This window comes from Anguilla rostrata, chromosome 6 (assembly GCF_018555375.3).
Source record: "Anguilla rostrata isolate EN2019 chromosome 6, ASM1855537v3, whole genome shotgun sequence".
Lineage (NCBI taxonomy): Eukaryota > Metazoa > Chordata > Actinopteri > Anguilliformes > Anguillidae > Anguilla > Anguilla rostrata.
In genome coordinates, this window is record NC_057938.1 from 28,785,579 (window position 1) to 28,807,734 (window position 22,156).

Here is a 22,156-nt window from a genome sequence, read left to right on the forward strand (position 1 = left end):
TTGCGCTGTATCAAGGAGCTGAGTGCACAAGCGCAAGTCACCTCACTTGGCAACCTTAGTTGCTACTGCCTTCTAGCGAAGATTCTGACAAATTACACTTTTCATCCTCTCAATCAGTAATGCGGGAGACAATTTTCCCTGGCTTTTACATTTCGCTCAAAACTACCGAATGTCGGAAAATTCTAATAGCGAACGGTTCATTTTTATTTTTATTTTTTTAAGTACCGAGAAAGTGCTGAAGTTTTGGTATACCGTGCAACACTACGTCAGACACATATTCCAATCCAATGCTCAGCTTAGCAGAGAACGCACATTTCAGAGCGCCACAGAGACAGATAGAATAATAACACATACATACACATTTCAAATAATAAATACGACATTGAGAGAAAACGAAAAAAAGACGTAATATCAACTCGCGAACTGCGTGCTGCGCGCAAAATAGCCTACCGTTTTATTTATTTAGACATTGGCAGATAAGAAAAGTTTTAGTTACGCTGACCTATAAAACGCTATTCCTAAAGCAAAATCAGACGTTATACATCGTTAGAAAGCTTATAATCTCACCTACTGAATAAATGAATTGTCAATCAAGCCAAATTGCACTAAGAAGGGCGACAACGCCGTAAGCAACAGGTGTGGTATTACGCACAGCTATTTTTGAAAATATTCGACATTTCACAAACGGATTATCCAAGACAATATATAGCCACTCAGTCGCAAAAGGGACATCTCTACGCGTAAAACAAATGGTAAGATTGTATATTTATTCAATGTTTAGTCCCAGATATTGACTGTAGAATGACGTGGAATTTTTTTTAAAACTTTGTCTCGTTTATTGCGTTATTCAGTGAGCAGCGTTTTCACTGCTGTATTGGCATATTTTAGGGCTAATGTCGGGTTTATCTTGTTGCTACGGAATATTACATTACATTACAGGCATTTCGCAGACGCTCATATCCAGAGCGACGTACAACAAAGTGTATAACCATAACCAGGAACAAGTGTGTCGAAAACCCTAGAGGGCAGTAGCCTACCGTTCCAAGTGCAGGGAACAACCGCATAGTCCAACTTGGACCCTGTAGGTTAAACTGATTAACACTAACACAAACAAGAACAGCAACAACGCAGTCTATGCAGAAATACCAGCAATAGTTAAGACGAGTGCATTAACTAAGTCACCTACGAAACAGCTAACTAGTTACAACCCTAACCTTACAGTCAATTTAGAGATAAAATTGAGAATACGATTTCTCTCAGCATAATGACGGATTTAAAGAGTAAACGAACTCATCCGATATTGTCTTCAAATGGATCCATGCCAAAGAAAAGTAATGATTCATCCTCTCAAAGCTTTACCGTAGCGTATCATTTATTTAGACATTGGCAGAGTGCAGCATAAATTGCGTCTTTTGTGAATATTCAATGTTAGAAATTGCAGCGAGAAACTGCAGCTGTAGACACAAGATAGTCTGTTATGTTATGGTAGCAACGCTATGCCAAAGAAAAGTAATTATTCATCCTCTCAGAAAGCTTTTACTAAGAAACTTTGGGTAGCCTATCCTAGCATGCACGCTAGGTGGCACTGTCAGACCGTCTCCTCACTGCTAAAAACTAGACCTACGGTGTGGGATTACTTGCGTCGCCATGGTTGTTGCTTGCCGTAAAAAAGTTTACTCGATGTCGTAACCGTTTAGATTTGGAGCCACAGCTCTTCCGCACCCCACCTAATAGAAACGGCCAAATGGCGGGCAAACCATATGGCGGACATAGGTGGTCCCAAAAGCAAAGTTGTAGAGCACATTCAGATGCATCGGTCGATGAAGTTTTGTGTTGATCAAACTTACGGTGTGGGAGTTATGACCTTTTAAAGTATGACCCTTTGTTATAGCGCCACCATCTGGCCGACATGGGTGATTTTTAGTGCTTGAGTAGTGGGGGGCCGTAGGAACCCACTTGCCAAATTTGGTTGCTCTAGGACTTATGGTTGCTGAGCCTCAGACATTTTAGCGGAGAAAGCTGCCACGCCCCAACGATAAAGTTAAAATGGCAGGAAAACAATATGGCGGACACAGGTAGTCCCAATGGCAAAAGTATAGAGCACGTTCAGAGGCATGGATCTATAAAGTTTTGTGTTGATCTAACTTATGGTGTGGGAGTTATGGCCTTTTACGCAAAACTCTTTGTTATAGCGCCATCATCTGGCCGACGTACGTGGTTTTTAGTGCCTGAGTAGTGGGGGCCCATAGGAACCCACCTGCCAAATTTGGTTGCTCCAGGACTTACGGTTGCTGAGCCTCAGACACTTTTAGCGGAAAAAAATAATAATAAGAATAATAATAATCCTAACAGATACAATAGGGTTCCACCAGCTTCGCTGCTTGGACCCCTAATAATCCTAACAGATACAATAGGGTTCCACCAGCTTCGCTGCTTGGACCCCTAATAATAATAATCCTAACAGATACAATAGGGTTCCACCAACTTCGCTGCTTGGACCCCTAATAATCCTAACAGATACAATAGGGTTCAACCAGCTTCGCTGCTTGGACCCCTAATAATAATAATCCTAACAAATACAATAGGGTTCCACCAGCTTCACTGCTTGGACCCCTAACAATCCTAACAGATACAATAGGGTTCCACCAGCTTCGCTGCTTGGACCCCTAATAATAATCCTAACAGATACAATAGGGTTCCACCAGCTTCGCTGCTTGGACCCCTAAATATACAACCTTGCCATTGGTTTTACGCGTAAAGATGTCCCTTTTGAGACTGAGTGGTCATATATTGTTTTGGACAATCCGTTTGTGAAATATATACGCGCATTTGTGATGCCTATAGCTGTGCGTAATACCACACGTGTTGTTTACGGCGTTGTCGCCCTTTTGAGTAGTCCGGCTTGATTGAAAATTCATTTATTCAGTAGGTGAAAGTATAAGCTTTCTAACGATGTATAACATGTCTAATTCTGCTTTTGGAATAACGTTTTATAGGTCAGCGTAACAGAAAATATTCTTAGCATCGCATTCACTTACGCATTCACTTTGTGGTAGCAGACTTAGCCTAAAAGACGCTCACCTAACAAAATGTTGTCAATGGTTTTTCGTAATTTCTTGGAAAATACTATTATTATTGAGGACTTCTGGGCATAGCTAAGCCATATGTTTGCTGATAGACCTATCTGACATCGTTTTCTGGTGCAAAACAGAAGCAGATAGAACTGTCATTGATTTACTGTCTACTGAACACAGATAAAATTATAATTGCAATGTAAGTATTTCTGCTCAAAATATTTCAGTTATATACGTTATTTTTGAAATTGAGTGCCTTTAAATAGGTTAGTGGTATTACATAATGTTGATATTTCACACTGTAATGTAAGCATTAGTAAGTAGTGAAAGGTTTTCAAGAAAAGAGCTAGCCTAAGTCCAGAACATGTGGACATGTTGACATTCTTACATTAAAACACACGTCTAACAGACGTTTGATTCCAATATATGAGTTGGACATTGAGCTGGACACCATTGTCTCTTACACTCTAAACAATATGCAGACCTAACTTGTTTTTACTTTGATAAGGGGTTTAATAGAAACTTGGATTTATTTTGGAGTTGCATTACTGAATTAAATAATAAGCCCTCTTCTTTAATCATGTTGGAGTTGCCAGTTTAAACCTACATTTTAGCACTTTAATATTTCAACCTTTGTTTACATTTTGTTTTGTGCTGCATTATACAATGGCATATAGGCTACAGTTCGTTGTTGTCAAAATAAAATGAACTAGAAATGGTCAAATAGATTTTTTTGGAGGAAAATTAATTGTTTTGATTAATCAACTAATCGGTAAAATAGTCGATAGATTAACCGATAGAAAAATAGTTGTTAGTGGCAGCCCTAGGTATTGGTCACTCTGACAAATGAGTCATTGGTATGCACCTTGTTTACCTCCCCTGACTGAAGGCATGCACATCATCATTTACGCCGGAACATGGTGAAGCAATAGCTAGCTATTAAACTTGTTATTGTGGACAATTAAGTACCAAGTGATGGATTGCTGGTTAAGTTAAAGTTAACTATTTACAGGGTTCATACACTTTTTCACCAATGATTTTCAATGACTTTTCCATGACTTCTCCACAACCTTTAACTGAATTTCCATGACCAAAACAAATGACTTTATCTCAGCGGGATCATTTAAAATTATTTATTGTAACACTAAGTAAAATTAGGTCTGCATCTGAAACATATGGTGCCTCTCTAAAACAAATAAACACCAGACAGACACAGTTAGATACATTCTTTCATATTTTAATTCGAATAGTTTAACATTTTGTCAATGTCTCAAACAGGGCTCGAAATTGCGACCATTTTGGTCGCATATGCTCCCAAAATTTAATCTATGCGACTTCGAAATATAATTGGGAGCATTTGTGTGAGGCAAATAATTGTTCTGGTGCAACCTTTTTTTTTTCTTTTTCCAGTCGAACGTCTCTTTCTCTGTACATTCGCTAGTTAGTACATTCAGTATGTGCCTTGTGAGCTGACGGTGACCCTTCTACCCAATCGTGAGCTTGACATTCTTACCTTTAATGCTGATTTTAAATTGCTTAATATTAGCCTTCAATCACTCCCTTTTGCAGCACTCCACTGTCACGTGACACAGAGAGCTAATGCGTTTACTTATGTTACCTGAAGACAAACGTTTATGTTCAATTTATTAGCGTTATCGAAAGCTGAAAAGTTGAAGCGAACGATTACGGCATTTTTTTTAAAACATTAACGTAGTGTTTTGTGTAGCAACCCGGTTGAAACAGCTAATTTCTCCGATGCAGTTTACTGGCGGTTGATTTAATTTGCGGTATTAATGTGACGAGAAGCGCTTTGTCGTTTGAATGCATAACACGCAATTCCTTTAAGAGTCGACATTTTAGGCGTGACAGTTTAACTGTTACTTGTAAACCGTACTGTTATATCGTCATTTTTTATCAATAAAAAATCTAAAAAGTGCTACCAAGTAAAAAAGTTAATTTCGAGCCCTGATATATTATTGAGGCTGCACTTCCCTGGCATATTGTTGGCACAGTAGGGCTAACTGCTACATTAGCAGAAGCATGCCTGTTGGGCGTGCCTGTAAACAGACTGAGCCAGACCGAATTAACTTCTCACACCACCAAAATACCGCGAAGGTTACGTGCCAATTTACGTTTTATTACGATACATACCATTTTCATGATTGGATTCATTAGCAATTGTATTTGATGCAACTTTAGCTATATTTCCATTACTTTTCCAAAACTTTTCAAAAAATATTATTTTCCATAACTTTTCCAGGGCCTGGAAATTGCATTTTAAATTTCAATGACTTTTCCAGGTTTTTCATGACCGATACGAACCATGTATTTAGCTCAGAGTGATTCCAGCGTTATGGATGTGACATTCACACAGAATATTGGAAACTAAACTTCACATTGACATGGCATGGATTATATTTTGAAAACTGAAAATACATATTTTAATTATATTTATTGGGATAAACATAAGCCTACAATATGAAATGTTTTAAGTATTTAGATTTTGAGAGAAGTGGCAAAACATCCTTGCGTTATGGATGTGATGAAAATGGACAAGCTTTTCGGGCTGAATAAACACATCACAAAAACTCTGTGAATTTCTGTGCCAATGACTAATATGTTAAATATCATTTTGTGTTTGTAGTACCCAAAAACCACCTTTAAAAAGAATTGCATTCCCTGTTAAGGAAGGAAATAAGAAATAGTGCCGTTATAGATGTGACATTTTTCTGTTATGGATGTGACGTGTCTGAAATAGACTAAAGATGCATAGTCAAAATATCATCAAAGCACATTTTTTTTTAGTCTGAACCCTTTTGAAAATGTCAACAAAATGTCAAGGCTCTACAACACCCCAAAAAGTAGCAGATACCCTGTAGAGACATTTATGGTATGAGGCCACTTTTTAATTACAATACAGTATGTAAGGTCCAAGGAAGATATTGATTGATGTATTTATTTCAAATAAAAGTAGATTTTAACTTAATTTAAAAATATTCAATTAGAAGACAGAACAGCATCAACACAAATAAATTTTAGAACAATTGATTTCCCTTTTTTATCAACTATTTTACCCCATTTTAGGTAATTCATATAATTATTATTATAATACAGATATAAATAAAGTGATAGAACTGACACTGTAGTAGCACTGTTGCATCCGTCCCACACTCACAGGACATAAGTGCAAGTCAAACCACATTTCTTGGAACAAACGTTTTTTTATGGCCTTCATTCAGCCAGAACAGGCTCTGAGAAATGGTATCTCCCCCTGTTGTCAATGCATGGATAAAGAGGGTTCAGGACTTGCTCCAAATTGACCCACGCTTTTTCCTCTTTTGCTGGTAGGATGTATACCAGGCCCGAATCATTAGTCCTTCGCAGGAATTGAATCTCAATTTCCTCTTTTTCTTGTTCAGTGACCAATCCCACAAACCTTCTGTGGGATTTGTTTGTCATGAATTCAATCAGTAGGCAGTCCCCTGTCTTGATGGCAGGTGTGCAGCTCTGGGCCTGTTCAGAGGAAGGGACAAGTGTGTGCACCAGTGATGTTTCTGCTGTGGAGTAAATTTTGTGTTTCACTTCGCCCCATGAAATTATCTCGATGTGATGGACTCCCTGGGTTCCATGAAAGGGTGGGACATCTTCCCACTTGGCTTCCAGCTGTTGCTCTTCAATGAAGCTCTGAATCTTCTCTGGTTTCACTTTGATGACATTAATGTTTGGGCATCTCAGTGTGGCGATCTTTGCAAAATCTGCAGCATTGTTGACTATTGCTGCCTGTCGGCTGACCACAGCTGTGCTGACAGCTCGCTTAACTGTGCCCCCCACACCATCCACTGCCCCCTTTCCGTGGCTGGTGGCAAAAAAGTGCCACTCAATGAGGAGGTCAGGAAACATCTCATGGAATGTAATCGACAAAAATGCCCACATGTAGTTGTTCTTGAACTGTGATGCAGCCCCATCGCTAGAAATGTGCAGTTGCTTCATGTTTGTGTGTTTTTCTTTTATGTCGTGTACAACCTTTCCCAAAAATGTTGCCACAGCCCTTTTGTCATGGTCCAGGCTGTCACTCACTACAACATAAGACAGTGGGTCAGTGTCCGACCATGCAACTGATGTGAAGATGGCGATGTGCTTTTGATGCCAGTGGCCAGACTGGATCTCGTCCAGGTACGCTGCAGTGTAGTTCTCTGCGAAGTCCACCTGCAGGACCACAGATTCTCCATCAGCTTGAGCCTTCTTCTCTTCAAATGATGCACTTTGTTTTCTCTCGATGAAGCAGTGTCTCAAGAATTGTGGTGCGGTCGTTGCCAGAAGATTGAGCACATCCCCCAGTACCCCACTCTTCTGGACCTTAACCTGTACTCCCCCTATTGCCTCCCAGGTGTACCGGGTGGTCTTCAATTGTTTTTCCTCATCTGGAATGTGGCTAAGAATGTGCATGTGAAACAAAAGTGCATCCCTGCACTCCACACAGGCATTTAGCATGCACTGTGGGTCATCTTTGCTGCAGACTAAGGAGTTAACAAATTCTGTCAAGCTCTTGAACACTTTCCTTGGAACACAGCGGCGTACACATTCCAGGAGCAGGTTCATGTTTTCATGATGACGGCACAGGCAGACATTTTGCGGCATCTCGGAACACCGAAAGACATGAGGCGGACGCAGCTCTGCGAACTTCGATTTGCCAATCACCATTGTAGGATTATCCTCCTTGAAACAGCGGTAGGCCTCCAAAACAGACATTGTTCAATGACGTTTCTGGATCCTTTTCTTTACTCCTGCCTCTCTGATCGTTACAGCATCCCTCATCCCCGGGGCCTGTCTTGATATGTCATCCCTGACATAAAACTCCTTCACTCTCTGTCGAACTTGGGAGTTCAGTGTTTTCGGTGGGTTTTTTTGTTATCAGCAAGCACACTGATACCGCAAGTTTTTCTATCACAGCCTTTTTTTTGGTAGGGCTCTTTGGCAGAGCATTTAGTGTATGTCTCATTGCCTTCCCAAATGACTGTCTTGATTTAAATGCTGACACAGGTGGACTTTGAGGACTCTTTTTTTGGTGTAGATGCCTTTTTCTTTGCCTGTCCCTTGCCAAAGCCCGAACCCTCTCAGCCTCCTCCTTTGTTTGTGTTTGCTTCTTAAGTAATCTCTCTGCTCTCTTCCTTTCCCTTTCTTTTTCTTTGAAAACATCATCATTTATTTTCCTTTTGGCGTTCAGCAGCTGTTTTAGCCATTGCTGAAATGAAATAAAAACTTTTATTATTATTATTATTATTATTATTATTATTATCATTAACTGCTCTCATTATTTTTATTAATGGTTACTTTTATGTTTTCTTTTCATACTTTAAGTACAGTTTTACTGAATTACTGCCTACCTGTTTAATGTCTTTTTCTTTAGGCTGGGCCTACAAGCCCAGTTTGGGTCATAGCCATCAAGATTGACAGAAATTATTTTAAAATGCGGTTCATTTTCGTTATTAAACCGCATTTTAAAATAATTTCTGTAAATACTGTAAAGTGAAGTGAAATCAATTTATTTCTCTTTTTTCTAGCTCACTGAAGGTAACTTATATCCATTAATGTTTAAGTTTTGTGTTGTTAGCTAGCATCGTCACCTATATTATTTTTACTCTATTGCGCTATCCACTTTGCTACTGTAACACTGCGAATTTCCCGCTGCGGGATGAATAAAGGATTATCTTATCTATCTTATAGGCTATATAATAGGCTATACCTGCCATTGCAAGTAATGCTAAGGTGAAACCATTCACTTTCACATGTATTTATATTATAATTCTTATTTTATTAAAACATACCGTTTTTGTTGTGGGCTCGTGACAGGTCAAGTCGTTAATCACCTCAGGTTTGACAGCTCCCTTCAACAATTGCACGAGAGGCGAGAGAAGTGAGACCAATGTATTGCCGCGGGAGACATAAGCCCTGCCCCTCAAAAAGTTAAGCCAGGAAGTAAACAGGCACCAGGCGGTACAAGCTTATAAACATACAGTGACAGCTAGCAGCAGCGGAATGTCCAGTGTAGTTAGAACTGCATCAGCAACTTTCACGGCCACTTTTCTCATGTTAGGAGGCTCGGTATCCTCCCCCAATTGGGTTAACTAGCTAGCTAGCCAGCACAGGTTTAGATTTACTATATCAATTGGTTTTTGTAGAAGAAATCGCTTTTACATAGCAATGAAATGAGGAGCCAACCACCAAGTCGTGATGCTTCAGACAGTGGAGACTGGAGAATAAATTGTCCAAGTTATGTAACATCCGTAACAGTCACGTCCGTAGCGCTTAAACAGAATACAGAAAATACGATCAAAGAGACCAATTATAGATAATGTATCACCTTAATAAAAGTTAGCTTTGCATAGGAAGTTTTAGTATGATATTATTTAAAATGCCTGATTTACAGAAATGTTTCCCTCTAGAACATTATGGATGTGACACTGGTGTCTGAAACAGCACATCATCTTTAAATGGTTCGAGAATTATGTTAAACGCAGAACACATAAATTCGTTCCCCAGTGTTTTAATAACCCCAAAACCTAGTAACTAACACTGGAGTACAGGTCAGAGTGGGAAAAAAAGTTCTGTAAGCTTTGTCTTAAAAGCACTAACTGTGGTTTATTGAAATGTCTTATTTTTGTGACTTGTCTGCCTATATTGTAATGGTAATGCAATGTCATACAAACTATGGTCATATTAAGTTTCCATTCCAAAATATACACCTTAAGGTTACATTTTAAACAAGTTTGATGTGTAGACAAGTAACTTTATTTTTTCATGCATTGGTTGACATTTCTATGGAACTGCCCCTCAGTCATATATCCAGCAGTTCACAATGTCTAGTCAAGCAAATACTGAAGTAGTTGCTGTAAACAGCTAGCTCTAGCCTATCATACCTTTATCTTCATTATTAGGTAGCTAGCTAGCTAGCTAGTTTAGCTAATGTTTTTGAACCTGGCCTTGACCCTCACCTCTCAGGGTTTGAGTCAGCACAGAGATTAGAGACTGTGCTGCTGTGACAACATCAGCATACTCTCTCTGGTGAACACAAAATTATCATTAGTTTGCGAAAAACGTTAGGGAGTTATACCACAAAGTATACAGAACCCTAACGCTAAATCACACTAAAGGCTGTTTTATACTTCTGCGTAGTACACATAAAAATGGGTCTGCATAGGGGTTGTGCGGAATGTGCGGCATGTGCGACGGTTGCAGACCACGGCCGCGTACCTCCTCAAGAAATTAAAAGCGCGTGGTTAGCAACCAGTGCCCGCATACGCCATAAAGAAGATGATTGGTTGACTGCTGACATGAGGTCACTGACATACGGTTCTGGCTAACAGGTTATAACAGTTGATTCACAAAACCAATAGGAAACATTAAACGGCTAAAATCGTTTTTGTCAGTTGAATGTCTTTGTTGCAACAAGTTACTTCTAGCTGAGAATTTCTGTGGTCATTGGTGCAGTATTTAGTAGGTTTGTAAATATGAATGAAGGTATTTTCTTATAGAAGGTACTTTCTATAAACGGTCAGTAAAGCCACGTTTCCACCGCAGGAACTTTACCCCGGAACTAGGAACCTTTTGAGGAACTCAGTGCGTTCCGACCGCAGGAACTAGGGTCTAAATTTAGTTCCGGGGGCTTTCCTGCTCGGGGGGTAGTACTTTCCAAAAGTACCGGAACCTTTGGGGTGGGGCGCAAGCGCTGAAAATTTCTGATTGGTCAACTACCTGCAGTGTTTTATTTCAACCGCCATATTTAAAAATCTACAGCTGCAAACCGATTTATTTTCATAATAACTTGAAATCAAACTTGTATGTTATGCGGCGCAGTAGCCTACTTTTGGTTATAGCCTGCCAACGTCTTGGAATTATAATGTGTGCTCTTCTGTTCTTTTCTTGCTTTAGTATTCGTTTTATAAAATGCTAAGCATTCGTGCTGGGACAGCATATTACGTATCAAAACATTCAAACGGATAAATTCGTTTGCTGAATATTTTCTTCCGGATTTTCTTTGTTAGCCCGTTGTAATTGACTCAAAACGTTTAATACAGTTATGTGAGGTATGCGGTAGTTCTGCGTAATTCACATTGGTGATACAGTAAAATCAAACTGGAAATCACCTTCCGCACTTTTTGTCAGGGTAAAATAACAGGTTAATTCAAGTAATCGTCCCTTTAGCTTTTTCAGACTGCCATAATTTTACTCTGCCATTCTTCAATTCCACAAAAAGACCAGGAAGACTATGGACTAATTTATGGTGCATAGTTCGCATCTGGAGGGCACACTTCGCTGCTCGGCTAGCAGTAACTTTGAAGGAAAGCGAACGGTGGCTGTACCACTGCTAATTTAAATTTTCACGCAAGTCCGAGTTTTCGTTCTATTCTTGTCATTTTGCAATTAGCCTATATGGAATTGACGATGAGAAAGTAATCAAACAGCAAATTGTTTACAACGTGTGCATGTTTTCTGCTGTTGTTGCCAGTTATATTGGAAATGTGAATACATTCTGTCGCCTCGGATGTCAAGACATGAAAGTGAATGTTCGCATAAAAACATAATGAATGTGTTTGAGAGGATACATAAAACAGTTACAATCTGACTATTGGCCTGTTATATCCTATTTGTTGCATAACAACGGTCCAAGTTCAACTACCAATGACAGTTTTGCTTGACAACGGTAAAATATGCCCAAACGGCTGCAGAAGAATATTTCAATTCCAGGTGATTAAATCGATAAAAATAAATACAAAAGTAACCATATATAGTCATTGTTGGTAACCCGTTGTATATAGCTTGTATATAGCACCCCTCCGGGGTGTCCCGGTTATTAGAAAATAATGTAGGCTACTTCGGTGGTAGTATGGGGTTACAGAAGAAATCATAGGACAGATGGACCGACGACAACGTCGCTTTTTCATACGTCAGTGGGCTAATTTGCCTAATCTTCGCGCGACTTTAGACCGCGGCGGAAACGCAGACAACAATGGGCTGAAGGAACCTTTTAGTTCCTTGAAAAGTAGTTCCTGGGACTAAAAGTTCCGGGTACTTTTGGTGGAAACGCGGCTTAACAAAATATAATTACGTGGCCTGCACAACCTGTGCAACATGCCGCACAATTATAAATGATCTGCCCGTTTGCGAGTGCTGCACACAACGCAAACTATGCAGACTACGCAGAAGTATAAAACAGCCTTAACAGCCATAGCTAATGTTAGCTAAGCTAGCTAGCTACCTACCTACCTACCTAATAATTAATATAAAGCTATGATACGCTAGAGCTAGCTGTTTACAGCAACTCCTTCGGTATTCGCTTGACTAGACATTGTGAACAGCTGGATATATGAGCTAAATAGTTAACTTCAGTAACTTAACCAGCAATCCATCACTTGGTACTTCATTATTCACAATAACAAGTTTAATAGCTAGCTAAATACTTGAGAAGGATGTCGTTGCTCCACCATGTTCCGGCATAAATGATGATGTGCATGCCTTCAGTCAGGGGCGGTAAACACGGTGCATACCAATGACGCATTTGTCCGAGTGACCAATAAAGTCGCCTCCTTCACCCCTCCTCCACATCAAAATCATGCAACCCCAAGCGCGAGAAAAACAGAATCGTACTCGTAAAAAATTAAATCGTAACCATGAGTGAGAAAAAACAATTGCAATTTTATTTTTTACATTTGGTAACATAACTTTTGGCTTAAAATATCTAGGGGTCCTGAAACATATCCAAAAATGAATAAAATGCTTTTCGTCCATTATAAAGCATATACATGTGCCCCTTATGAAGGTTTAAGGTGAAACACTGATATCAGATTTAAAAAATAATGCAAAAAACATTATCACACTGTGGTACAGTACCTAAATGTGTAATCATTAACTCCCATATGTTTTTCTGTAGGCTACTCTACAGTATGTGATGCTTTTCTTGTATGGGGATGGGACGACATTAAAACAATGTTCAACCGTCCACCACATTTTTGCAATGTTCCAGCTGAGATCATATCCGATAGATACATAAACACAAACTACAAGAAAACCAACAAACACTTACGTTACAGTGTGGAATATCCTCATTCTAAAATACCACTAACCTATTTAACCTCTTAGCGCACAGCCCCTAGTGGTGGGCACGCCCGCGTGCCTAAATTACTAAACTCAAACATTCGGTGCTACTGCAACCAAAGTGTGAGATGAAAACAGAAACGCGTTGTTTCCGTTTCATTAGTAGACGATACATGACAACTATGCCGAAAACGGAGTTTCGCAGCCCCACCATTGTCGCTCCCGTCGTTCATTTAACACACACCCCCTCCCTGCAGTCTCATCTAAAAAACACCCCCCACCCTTGACATAATGGACAATATTGTCTATCTTGGCATTCATAGAAATATTCTTTCACCACTAAAAAATCGTATTCCGTCATAGCAACAAGATAAACCCGACAATAGCCCTAAGATATGCCTATACAGCAGTGAAAACGCTGCTCACTGAATAACGAAATAAACGAGAAAAAGTTTTTAAAAATGATACCATGTCATTCTACAGTCAATATCTGGGACTAAATATTGAATAAATATAAAACCTTACTGTTGGTTTTACGTGTACAGATGTCCCTGTTGAGACTGCGTGGTCATATATTGTCTTGGACAATCCGTTTGGGAAATATAGGCGCATCTGTGACGCCTGGGTATCTTCCAAAATAGCTGTGCGTAACACCACACCTGTTGTTTACGGCGTCGTCGCCCTTTTTAGTACAGTCTGACTTGATTTACAATTCATTTATTCGGTAGGCGAGAGTATAAGCTTTCTAACGATGTATAACATGTCTAATTCTGCTTTCGGAATAGCGTTTTATAGGTCAGCGTAACAGAAAATATTCTTAGCATAGCATTCACTTACGCAATCACACTCTGTTAGCAGACAAATACGATGCACCTAACGAAACATGTTCAAGGATATTTCGTAATTTCTTGGAAAATACTATTATTATTGAGGACTTCTGAACATAGCTAAGCCATATGTTTGCTGATAGACCTAGCTGACATCGTTTTCTGGAGCAAAACAGAAGCGAATAGAACAATATAGTTGATACTGTCTCTCTGTCTCTATCTACTGAACATAGAGGAGATTTCACCATTGCTATGTAAGTATTATCGTTCAAACTATTTCGGTTATATACGTTCTTTCTGAAATTGAGTATTTTTAAATAGGTTAGTGGTGTTATATAATGTAAATATTTCACACTGTAATGTAAGCGTTAGACGGAAGTGTAATAGTTTTTGTGAAGCACGCAACAGTGATGACGTCAGAGCTGGAACATTGCCAAAACGTGGTGGACGGGTGAAAATTGTTTTCATGTTGTCTCATCCCCATACAATAAAATATACGAGAGTACAGAGTATAGAAATACACACGAGTTAATTATTACACATTTAGGTACTGTACCGCATTGTGTGACAATGTTTTTGCATTATTTTTTTAATCTGATAGCAATGTTTCATCGTAAACCCTCATAAGGGGCTCATTTATATGCTTTATAATGGACAAAAAACATTTTATTCAATTTTGGAGAGATTTTGGATATGTTTCTGGACACCTAGCTATTTTAGACCACTGTACTGACTGAAAGCTTGTAATTCCCATTTGAAAATTATGCAACAGTGATTTTCTTGAGTCAAAACAGTTGATTTGTAGTGAAATACATGGATATGTTATGATTTACAGCAATGCATAATTTAGACATTTTGGATAGATTTGGAGATGCTGGGTACACTGCTTAGTTTTTGCTTCATACATCTATAGTAGTTCTACATATCCACCCTTAGATTTTATGAACTTGTGGTCAAGAAGTTTTTGACCTAGCACATGTATAGTTTAACCTCCTGCATATATTCAATCTCGCAGTATTTCATTGCGAACTTAAAAAGTGCAAATTTATTTTGGATTTTTTGTCAAAACAATTGCATTTGTGGCACTTTATTTCTTCCAAAATTATGAATATAAACTAATCTGTGTTAGTATTGTAAATTGTACAAATGTCTTGCTTCATTTAAGCCATTTTTCAAGTCTCTGTGGTGTTCACGTCTGGAGTTATAAAGCTTTAAATAGGGTACCCCCTAAATGGGCAAGGATTCGCAAAATTTGGCTTGTGCCTTAAGAGGTTAAAGACACTCAATTAAAAAATAACGTATATAACTGAAATATTTTCAGCAGTAACACTTACATTTGGACGATGAAATCTTATCTGTGTTCAGTAGACAGAGAAAGAATCAATACTCCTCATTCAAAAAGGAAACATCAAGTTAAGCTTTGAATATCAATACTGATAAAAATGTCTGCAATAAAGTGTTGTTCCTTAGTTTTATGTTACATGCTCTCTTTTGTAGATTGATGCCCTTCAATGCTTTCAACTAGTTTTCTTATTAAAAAATTAGTGACATCTCGCTCTAGGAACACACCCCAACAGTCTAATATGTAAGTCAGGGCTAAATAATCAATTTATTATGACAGTTGGAAGGTCCTTTCTCGCTTAGTGTACCGTTTTCTAATAAAGGTATAGTCATTTATCAGCAAGAAATGTCCCTTTATTGAACGCAATGCAAATGTGTCCTTCCCACACACAGCAATCCCTCACATGGTGTGAATTCACCCCTAACTCAACATTCATTTAAACAGAACTGCTAAGCACACCTTACCACAGTAATACTTGAACATTCTTAACAACTGAATTACTATCACAATTGAACATTTCCTGTGATCACTGTCTGAATCTGGTTGCCCCGCCTAGGATTCTGGGAAGGCGGGAGCACCTGACTCTTGAGCAGTGATAGGGGCAACATTATTTTCAATTTACATCACATTTTTAGTAACACATCCCCAACGCAACTTGGCAATCATTTATTTTTTTTAATTCACTTTAGTCTTGCCAAGCGAGGTGCATTGGAATTGTATGCATATCCTCACCATGAAAGTAACATTTTCCAAGGCAAAATGTTTCTGAAAAGCAAATTCTGTTATAATTCTCTAATTTGGTTCATAAAACAGTACTCTCTCTCTCTAATGCATTAGTTCATGGAACCTTACAATTAAATGTTATCACGGTGTAGTATCTTCCTCCTTTGCACCTTTTTATGAATACGTGTATAGGCACTGTCATTAAATATAAAGGAATAGTTTTCCTCTATCGGAAATATCCAATTATTTCCCAAATTCAGTGACTGACATGTAGGTCAATTTATGATCATGTAAATTTCAAGATTACACATTAATTCAACAGCACATTCTATTTTATTAGCTGTTCTAAGCAGACACAAGAGGAAAAAAAAGAGAACATTCTTTTGACATTCTTGCTTATTGACATTGACAAGAACAAAGAAGACTTATCACTGAACCAAGCAGAAACAAAAAGCTGTGAACATAAAGCTTTTGAATGTGGTTGCTTCTGTTACATAAAGGTAAATGTCTCAACTATTATAATAAAAATGGACTTTACCACATCCTTTTCTTTAATGGCAAGAAATGCATATAAGAATAGGCCTAAATAGAAACCACAAGTTTGTCTATAGTAACAATTACAATGCATGTGTTGTATTGTTTATATTTAAATGTAGAAATTGAACAAAGTTAGTGTCTAATGTCTCCCCATATGCCGATTTGTTAAGTTATTGTGCTATGTGGACAAGGCGGTAATATTTTGTGGATGAATCAGGGACAGCTTGCATTACTACTGAGTCACTGTATCTCAAAAGCTTAGTGGACAAATAACAAATTCATGTCCCTAACGTGCAGTCTCAGGCTCCAATTTGTACTACATGACAGTGCCTACGAACTACACTTCCTGGGCTATGAAATGCTTTTCACCAAGCCCATGAAGAGTCAATGGGTGACGTCACAGTGACTCCATATTTTTCTACAGTCTAAATGTCCAATGGCAATAATTATTGATTCTAGTACTGGAGCATTTGTGACATCTAATCGGCAGGAAAAGGAAGAAAGAAAAAATGCTAAATAGCCTAAGTTTGGGGCTTTATTGTGTGGATGTGTGAAGTTGTTTGTGAATTCTGTCTGTTTATATGAGCCAAGCCATAACTTGGCAGAATGTCATACCTGCGGATGCAGCTGGAGCAGGAAAACAGTCTGTTGTAGATCTTGCAAAGCTGATAGTCTACACTTCAAGCTCATATTCATCATTTCATTTCAAATCCAAGGTGCCAAAACACAAAACACTGTCACTGTTCAAATACTTGCAGACAGTGGACACAGTAGGACAGTGCTATTCTATGCCAAAAACTGGCGTCTATCAAAGCGTAGAACTACACTAGCAGGTGACGTAGATTTTATGTTAGCCACGATGACAGCCAGACCAGCCACGCTTAGGCACCAAAGCCTCTTTGAGTCAGGGAAAATCTATAAACTCTGCTCAGCTCAAGCAACAGCAACAAATTATTCACTTTCAATTTGATCCTTTCCTCAACTGCATCAAAATCAACGGACGGGTCATTTGAACTTTAAATGAAGTAAAGCCGTTCTTGTCTTTCTGTCCCTGTCTATCAGTACGATGAACGTCAACATGATGTCACACTTGGTTATCTTCTACCTTCCCATAATAAAAGTCTTCCAGTACAAGGACACTGACACGACCGCAGCGAACCGGTGACATAGCAACAAACCATTAATATTGTTGTTTTCAGCACCATCTCTCATCTTTATACTAACATTGCTATACGTATGGTACATATTAACATTTCGTCGCTAAGTCAGAAATCATTGTTGCAAGCCAGGTTTCTTGTTACAACGCATTCGCCTATCTAGCTACTCAAAAACGCAGAACGACGAAGAACATTGTACCAGCGTAAATAACGTTAGATGTGACCACAAGCCTTTTACAAAAGTAGCAAATTAACGTTCACTAACGCTAGTACATGTCCCTACTTCTGCTATGGTAGGCGATTTTCTATGTAGTTTGCTTATAGCAGACATATCTGCATAATGCTAAAGCGTATACGCGTTTGAACCGTGTAAGCCATCTGGACTGTGATAACCGAAGCATCCGAAAAATATGAATAGCAAGTAGCTATGGAGGCAGGCAACTGCCATAGGGAAGAACACTGCAGTAATGTTGGCCCGCTAGTATTTTACGCATGGGAAATCGTTAAAGAAAAATGACTTACCCCAATCCAGAAATTCCAACACATTTTTCTCTCTTCTGAGCGGCGAGTTGTTGCACTCGTCATAAAGGCATATTAGGACATCCAATAACGTTTCCACGCTAAAACACTGGCCGTTCGATTGAGCTGGCCCGTCCAAAATCAGTTTTTCAAGTTTCTTCAAACGAACCTCCCCAGACATTTTTCCTAATATAAAATGGTGATTTCCCAACGAGAAACTGAAGATGTATGAAAATGTATTTTATTACACAGACGAACTTCTGATATTAGAAACCCACGTGTAATATGTCACCCTTTTTAAACTTAGAATGTCACTGGCTACCTGGCGAGCTAGTGCTTAATTAGATCAATCATGATGACCTTCAAATCAATATAATAAGCACTGGAAATAGTAGAGGCATGTCGTATTACTTAATTTTATTCAACGTAGACTAATGTTTTCCGCTGAGGACTATAAATTATACAGATCCACAAATGCAGACCCTGCCCTGACCGGCTGTTTTGACGTAACCCGCTGGCTAGCTTAGCTGCTCGCGCACTGGAAACAAAAATTTCTTTCGTATTTAATTTCGCCTCTTCCAGAAACACACAGGAAATTTGTTCCAGTGACAAATAAGTTAAACTGAATTGTTAGAAATAAACCATCTACAATACAGAAACAAAAACTGCATCGACGGTACATCTACAATGCTAGTACAAAGCTCCAATGCCCCTCCTGTTTTCCGTCTGCGTTTGAGAGAAAAAAGGCTTCACTAGTTTTTCTAAATTCCATGCTCTTATTTTTCGTCCATTCCCGTGATCTCAGGTGAAAAAGAGATAGTTAACTAGTTCATCAAGGGTTTCTTCATTAGTGTAGGTGTCGCCTATGCCCCAATGCCCATGTAGGATCGTGCAGTGGTTCGGCAAAATAATTTCGTGATGTTGCTCATTTCGTTCATGAGTTACATTTCCAGCAACTTCAATCTCCAGTCCCAGCTTCGACACCTTCCAACAGCAGGGAAAAACTGAGACCAACATGGCGACCGTCACGGCAGCTCCTGCCTACTGCAGGGAATGCAGGGATACTGGAGGAATGGCAAAATGTTGTGAATGGGAACTGCGGACATCTATTGGGAACGGTGCAGCCAAGAATTCCCAGCTAAATGACATTCAGGATGTATTTAGCCTTATTATGTCACCAACACATCGAGTAAATAATAAAATAAAATAATCATTTTATGTTTTCAAATAGTATTTATGACAATTTTATAGGCCTGCATTTTTTAAATCTCAAACTGTGCATTTTCAGACAGACAATTTACAGTTCAGTCTATAGTCGATCAATTTATAAATCAGGAATCAAAGTTAAAAAAATAAAAAATTAAAATTGAAAAGTGCGGCCTAATGGGCAAAACGGAATCTTTTATTGTATCTTTTTTTTGTGTCGTGGTATTCTGTCTCCCATAGGCAATTTCTTTAATATGTTAATCCTGTACGCCTAAATTAAATATCAAGAATGCAAATGTAAACAGCACTACACTAGAGTTTAGACTTCAGAGCACGTTGCAGAAATCACAGACAGATTCTTCATTTTATAAAACGAATACTAAAGCAAGGAAAGAACAGAAGAGCACACGTTATAATTCCAAGACGTTGGCAGGCTATAACCAAAAGTAGGCTACTGCGCCGCATAACATACAAGTTTGATTTCAAGTTATTATAAAAATAAATCGGTTTGCGGGTGCATATTTTTTAAAATAGCGGTTGAAATAAAACACTGCGAGTAGCCTAGTCGACCAATCAGAAATTTTCAGTGCTTGCGCCTACTTTTGGAAAGTACTACCCCCCCAACAGGGACTTTTTTGGGGTAAAATAAAGTCCCGGGAACTTAATTTAGACCCAAGTTCCTGCGGTCAAAACGCACTGAGTTCCTCAAAAGGTTCCTAGTTCCGGGGTAAAGTTCCTGCGGTGGAAACGGGGCTTATTTTCAAGCAAATTCTGGAGCAAAACAGTGATTACCTCCCTATTATCATGCATAACAAAAGTAAGAACAAGAGTAGTTTGGTTAGAAAGTAGTCCTTCTTTTGTCACCAATATTGTGCCTGTTGCCCAATCTCAATTATTAACATTTTATTTTATAACCAAAAAATGGCATTTGCTGTGGACCCAGTGGCTCCCTCCCATTATGCAATATCCCTATGTTTCCTAATTATATCTAATATATATAATTTTGTTACAAAGATAGCCTAACCTGAAGCGTTTTACACCAGTGATTAATGATTAAGTGAGAGTGTCTGATTGATAGAGCTACTAGGGCAGGCAGAGGCTCTCTTTAGCCGCGTTTCCACCGCAGGAACTTTACCCCGGAACTAGGAACCTTTTGAGGAACTCAGTGCGTTTCGACCGCAGGAACTAGGGTATAAATTATTGCTCGGGGGGTAGTACTTTCCAAAAGTACCGGAACTTTTGGGGTGGGGCGCAAGCACTGAAAATTTCTGATTGGTCGACTACTCGCAGTGTTTTATTTCAATCACCATTTTTAAAAATCTGCAGCCGCAAACCAATTTATTTTCAAACTTGCATGTTATGTGGCGCAGTAGCCTAGTTTTGGTTATAGCCTGCCAACGTCTTGGAATTATAACGTGTGCTCTTCTGTTCTTTTCTTGCTTTAGTATTTGTTTTATAAAATGTTAAGCATTCGTGCTGGGACAGCATATTACGTACCAAAACATTCAAACGGTTTAATTCGGTTGCTGAATATTTTCTTCCGGATTTTCTTTGTTAGCCCGTTGTAATTGACTCAAAACGTTTGATATAGTTATGTGAGGTATGCGGTAGTTCTGTGCAATTTACATTGGTGATACAGCAAAAGCAAACTGGAAATCACCTTCCGCACTTTTTGTCAGGGTAAAATAACAGGTTAATTCTAGTAATCGTCCCTTTTGCTTTTTCAGACTGCCATAATTTTACTCTGCCATTCTTCAATTCCACAAAAAGACCAGGAAGACTATGGACTAATTTATGGTGCATAGTTCGCATCTGGAGGGCACACTTCGCTGCTCGGCTAGCAGTAACTTTGAAGGAAAGCAAACGGTGGCTGTACCACTGCTAATTTAAATTTTCATGCAAGTCCAAGTTTTCGTTCTATTCTTGTCATTTTGCGATTAGCCTATATGGAATTGACGATGAGAAAGTAATCAATTCAACAGCAAATTGTTTACGACGTGTGCATGTTTTCTGCTGTTGTTGCCAGTTATTTGTGGAATGTGAATGCATTCTGTCGCCTCAAATGTCAAGACATGAAAGTGAATGTTCGCATAAAAACATAATGAATGTGTTTGAGAGGATATATAAAACAGTTACAATCTGACTATTGGCCTGTTATATCCTATTTGTTGCATAACAACGGTCCAAGTCCAACTACCAACGACAGTTTTGTTTGACAACGGTAAAATATGCCCGAACTGCCGCGGAAGAATATTTCAATTTCAGGTGATTAAATCGATAAAAATCTATGAATACAAAAGTAACCATGTATAGTCATTGTTGGTAACCAGTTGTATATAAGTGTAATAAACCCCTTCGGGCTGTCCCGGTTATTAGAAAATAATGTAGGCTACTTCGGTGGTAGTATGGGGTTACAGAAGAAATCATAGGATCATAATCAGATGGACCGACGACAACGTCACTTTTTCATACGTCAGTGGGCTAATTTGCCTAATCTCCGCGGGACTTTAGACCACGGTGGAAACGCAGACAACAATGGGCTGAAGGAACTTTTTAGTTCCTTGAAAAGTAGTTCCTGGGACTAAAAGTTCAGGGTACTTTTGGTGGAAACGCGGCTTTTGATTTGAAGTTATTATGAAAATAAATCAGTTTGCGGCTGCAGTATAGGCAGTATACTAC

General features: G+C 38.8%; 1 protein-coding gene across 8 annotated transcripts in view; it reads right to left on the reverse strand.

The window, feature by feature from the left end:
- Window positions 1-19,434, reverse strand: part of LOC135257857 (serine/threonine-protein kinase MRCK alpha-like) — a 377,275-nt gene extending 357,841 nt beyond the window's left edge. For 2 of the 8 annotated variants that reach the window (XM_064341039.1, XM_064341035.1), the window contains exon 1: window positions 18,275-19,426. In XM_064341039.1, the coding sequence (XP_064197109.1) occupies window positions 18,275-18,452 (178 nt within the window). In that variant the 5' untranslated portion in view covers window positions 18,453-19,426. Of the gene's footprint in view, window positions 1-18,274 lie in introns of all 8 variants that reach the window. The other 6 variants (XM_064341041.1, XM_064341040.1, XM_064341036.1 and 3 more) reach the window with 5 other exon arrangements.
- Between the last annotated feature and the right edge of the window lie 2,722 nt (window positions 19,435-22,156).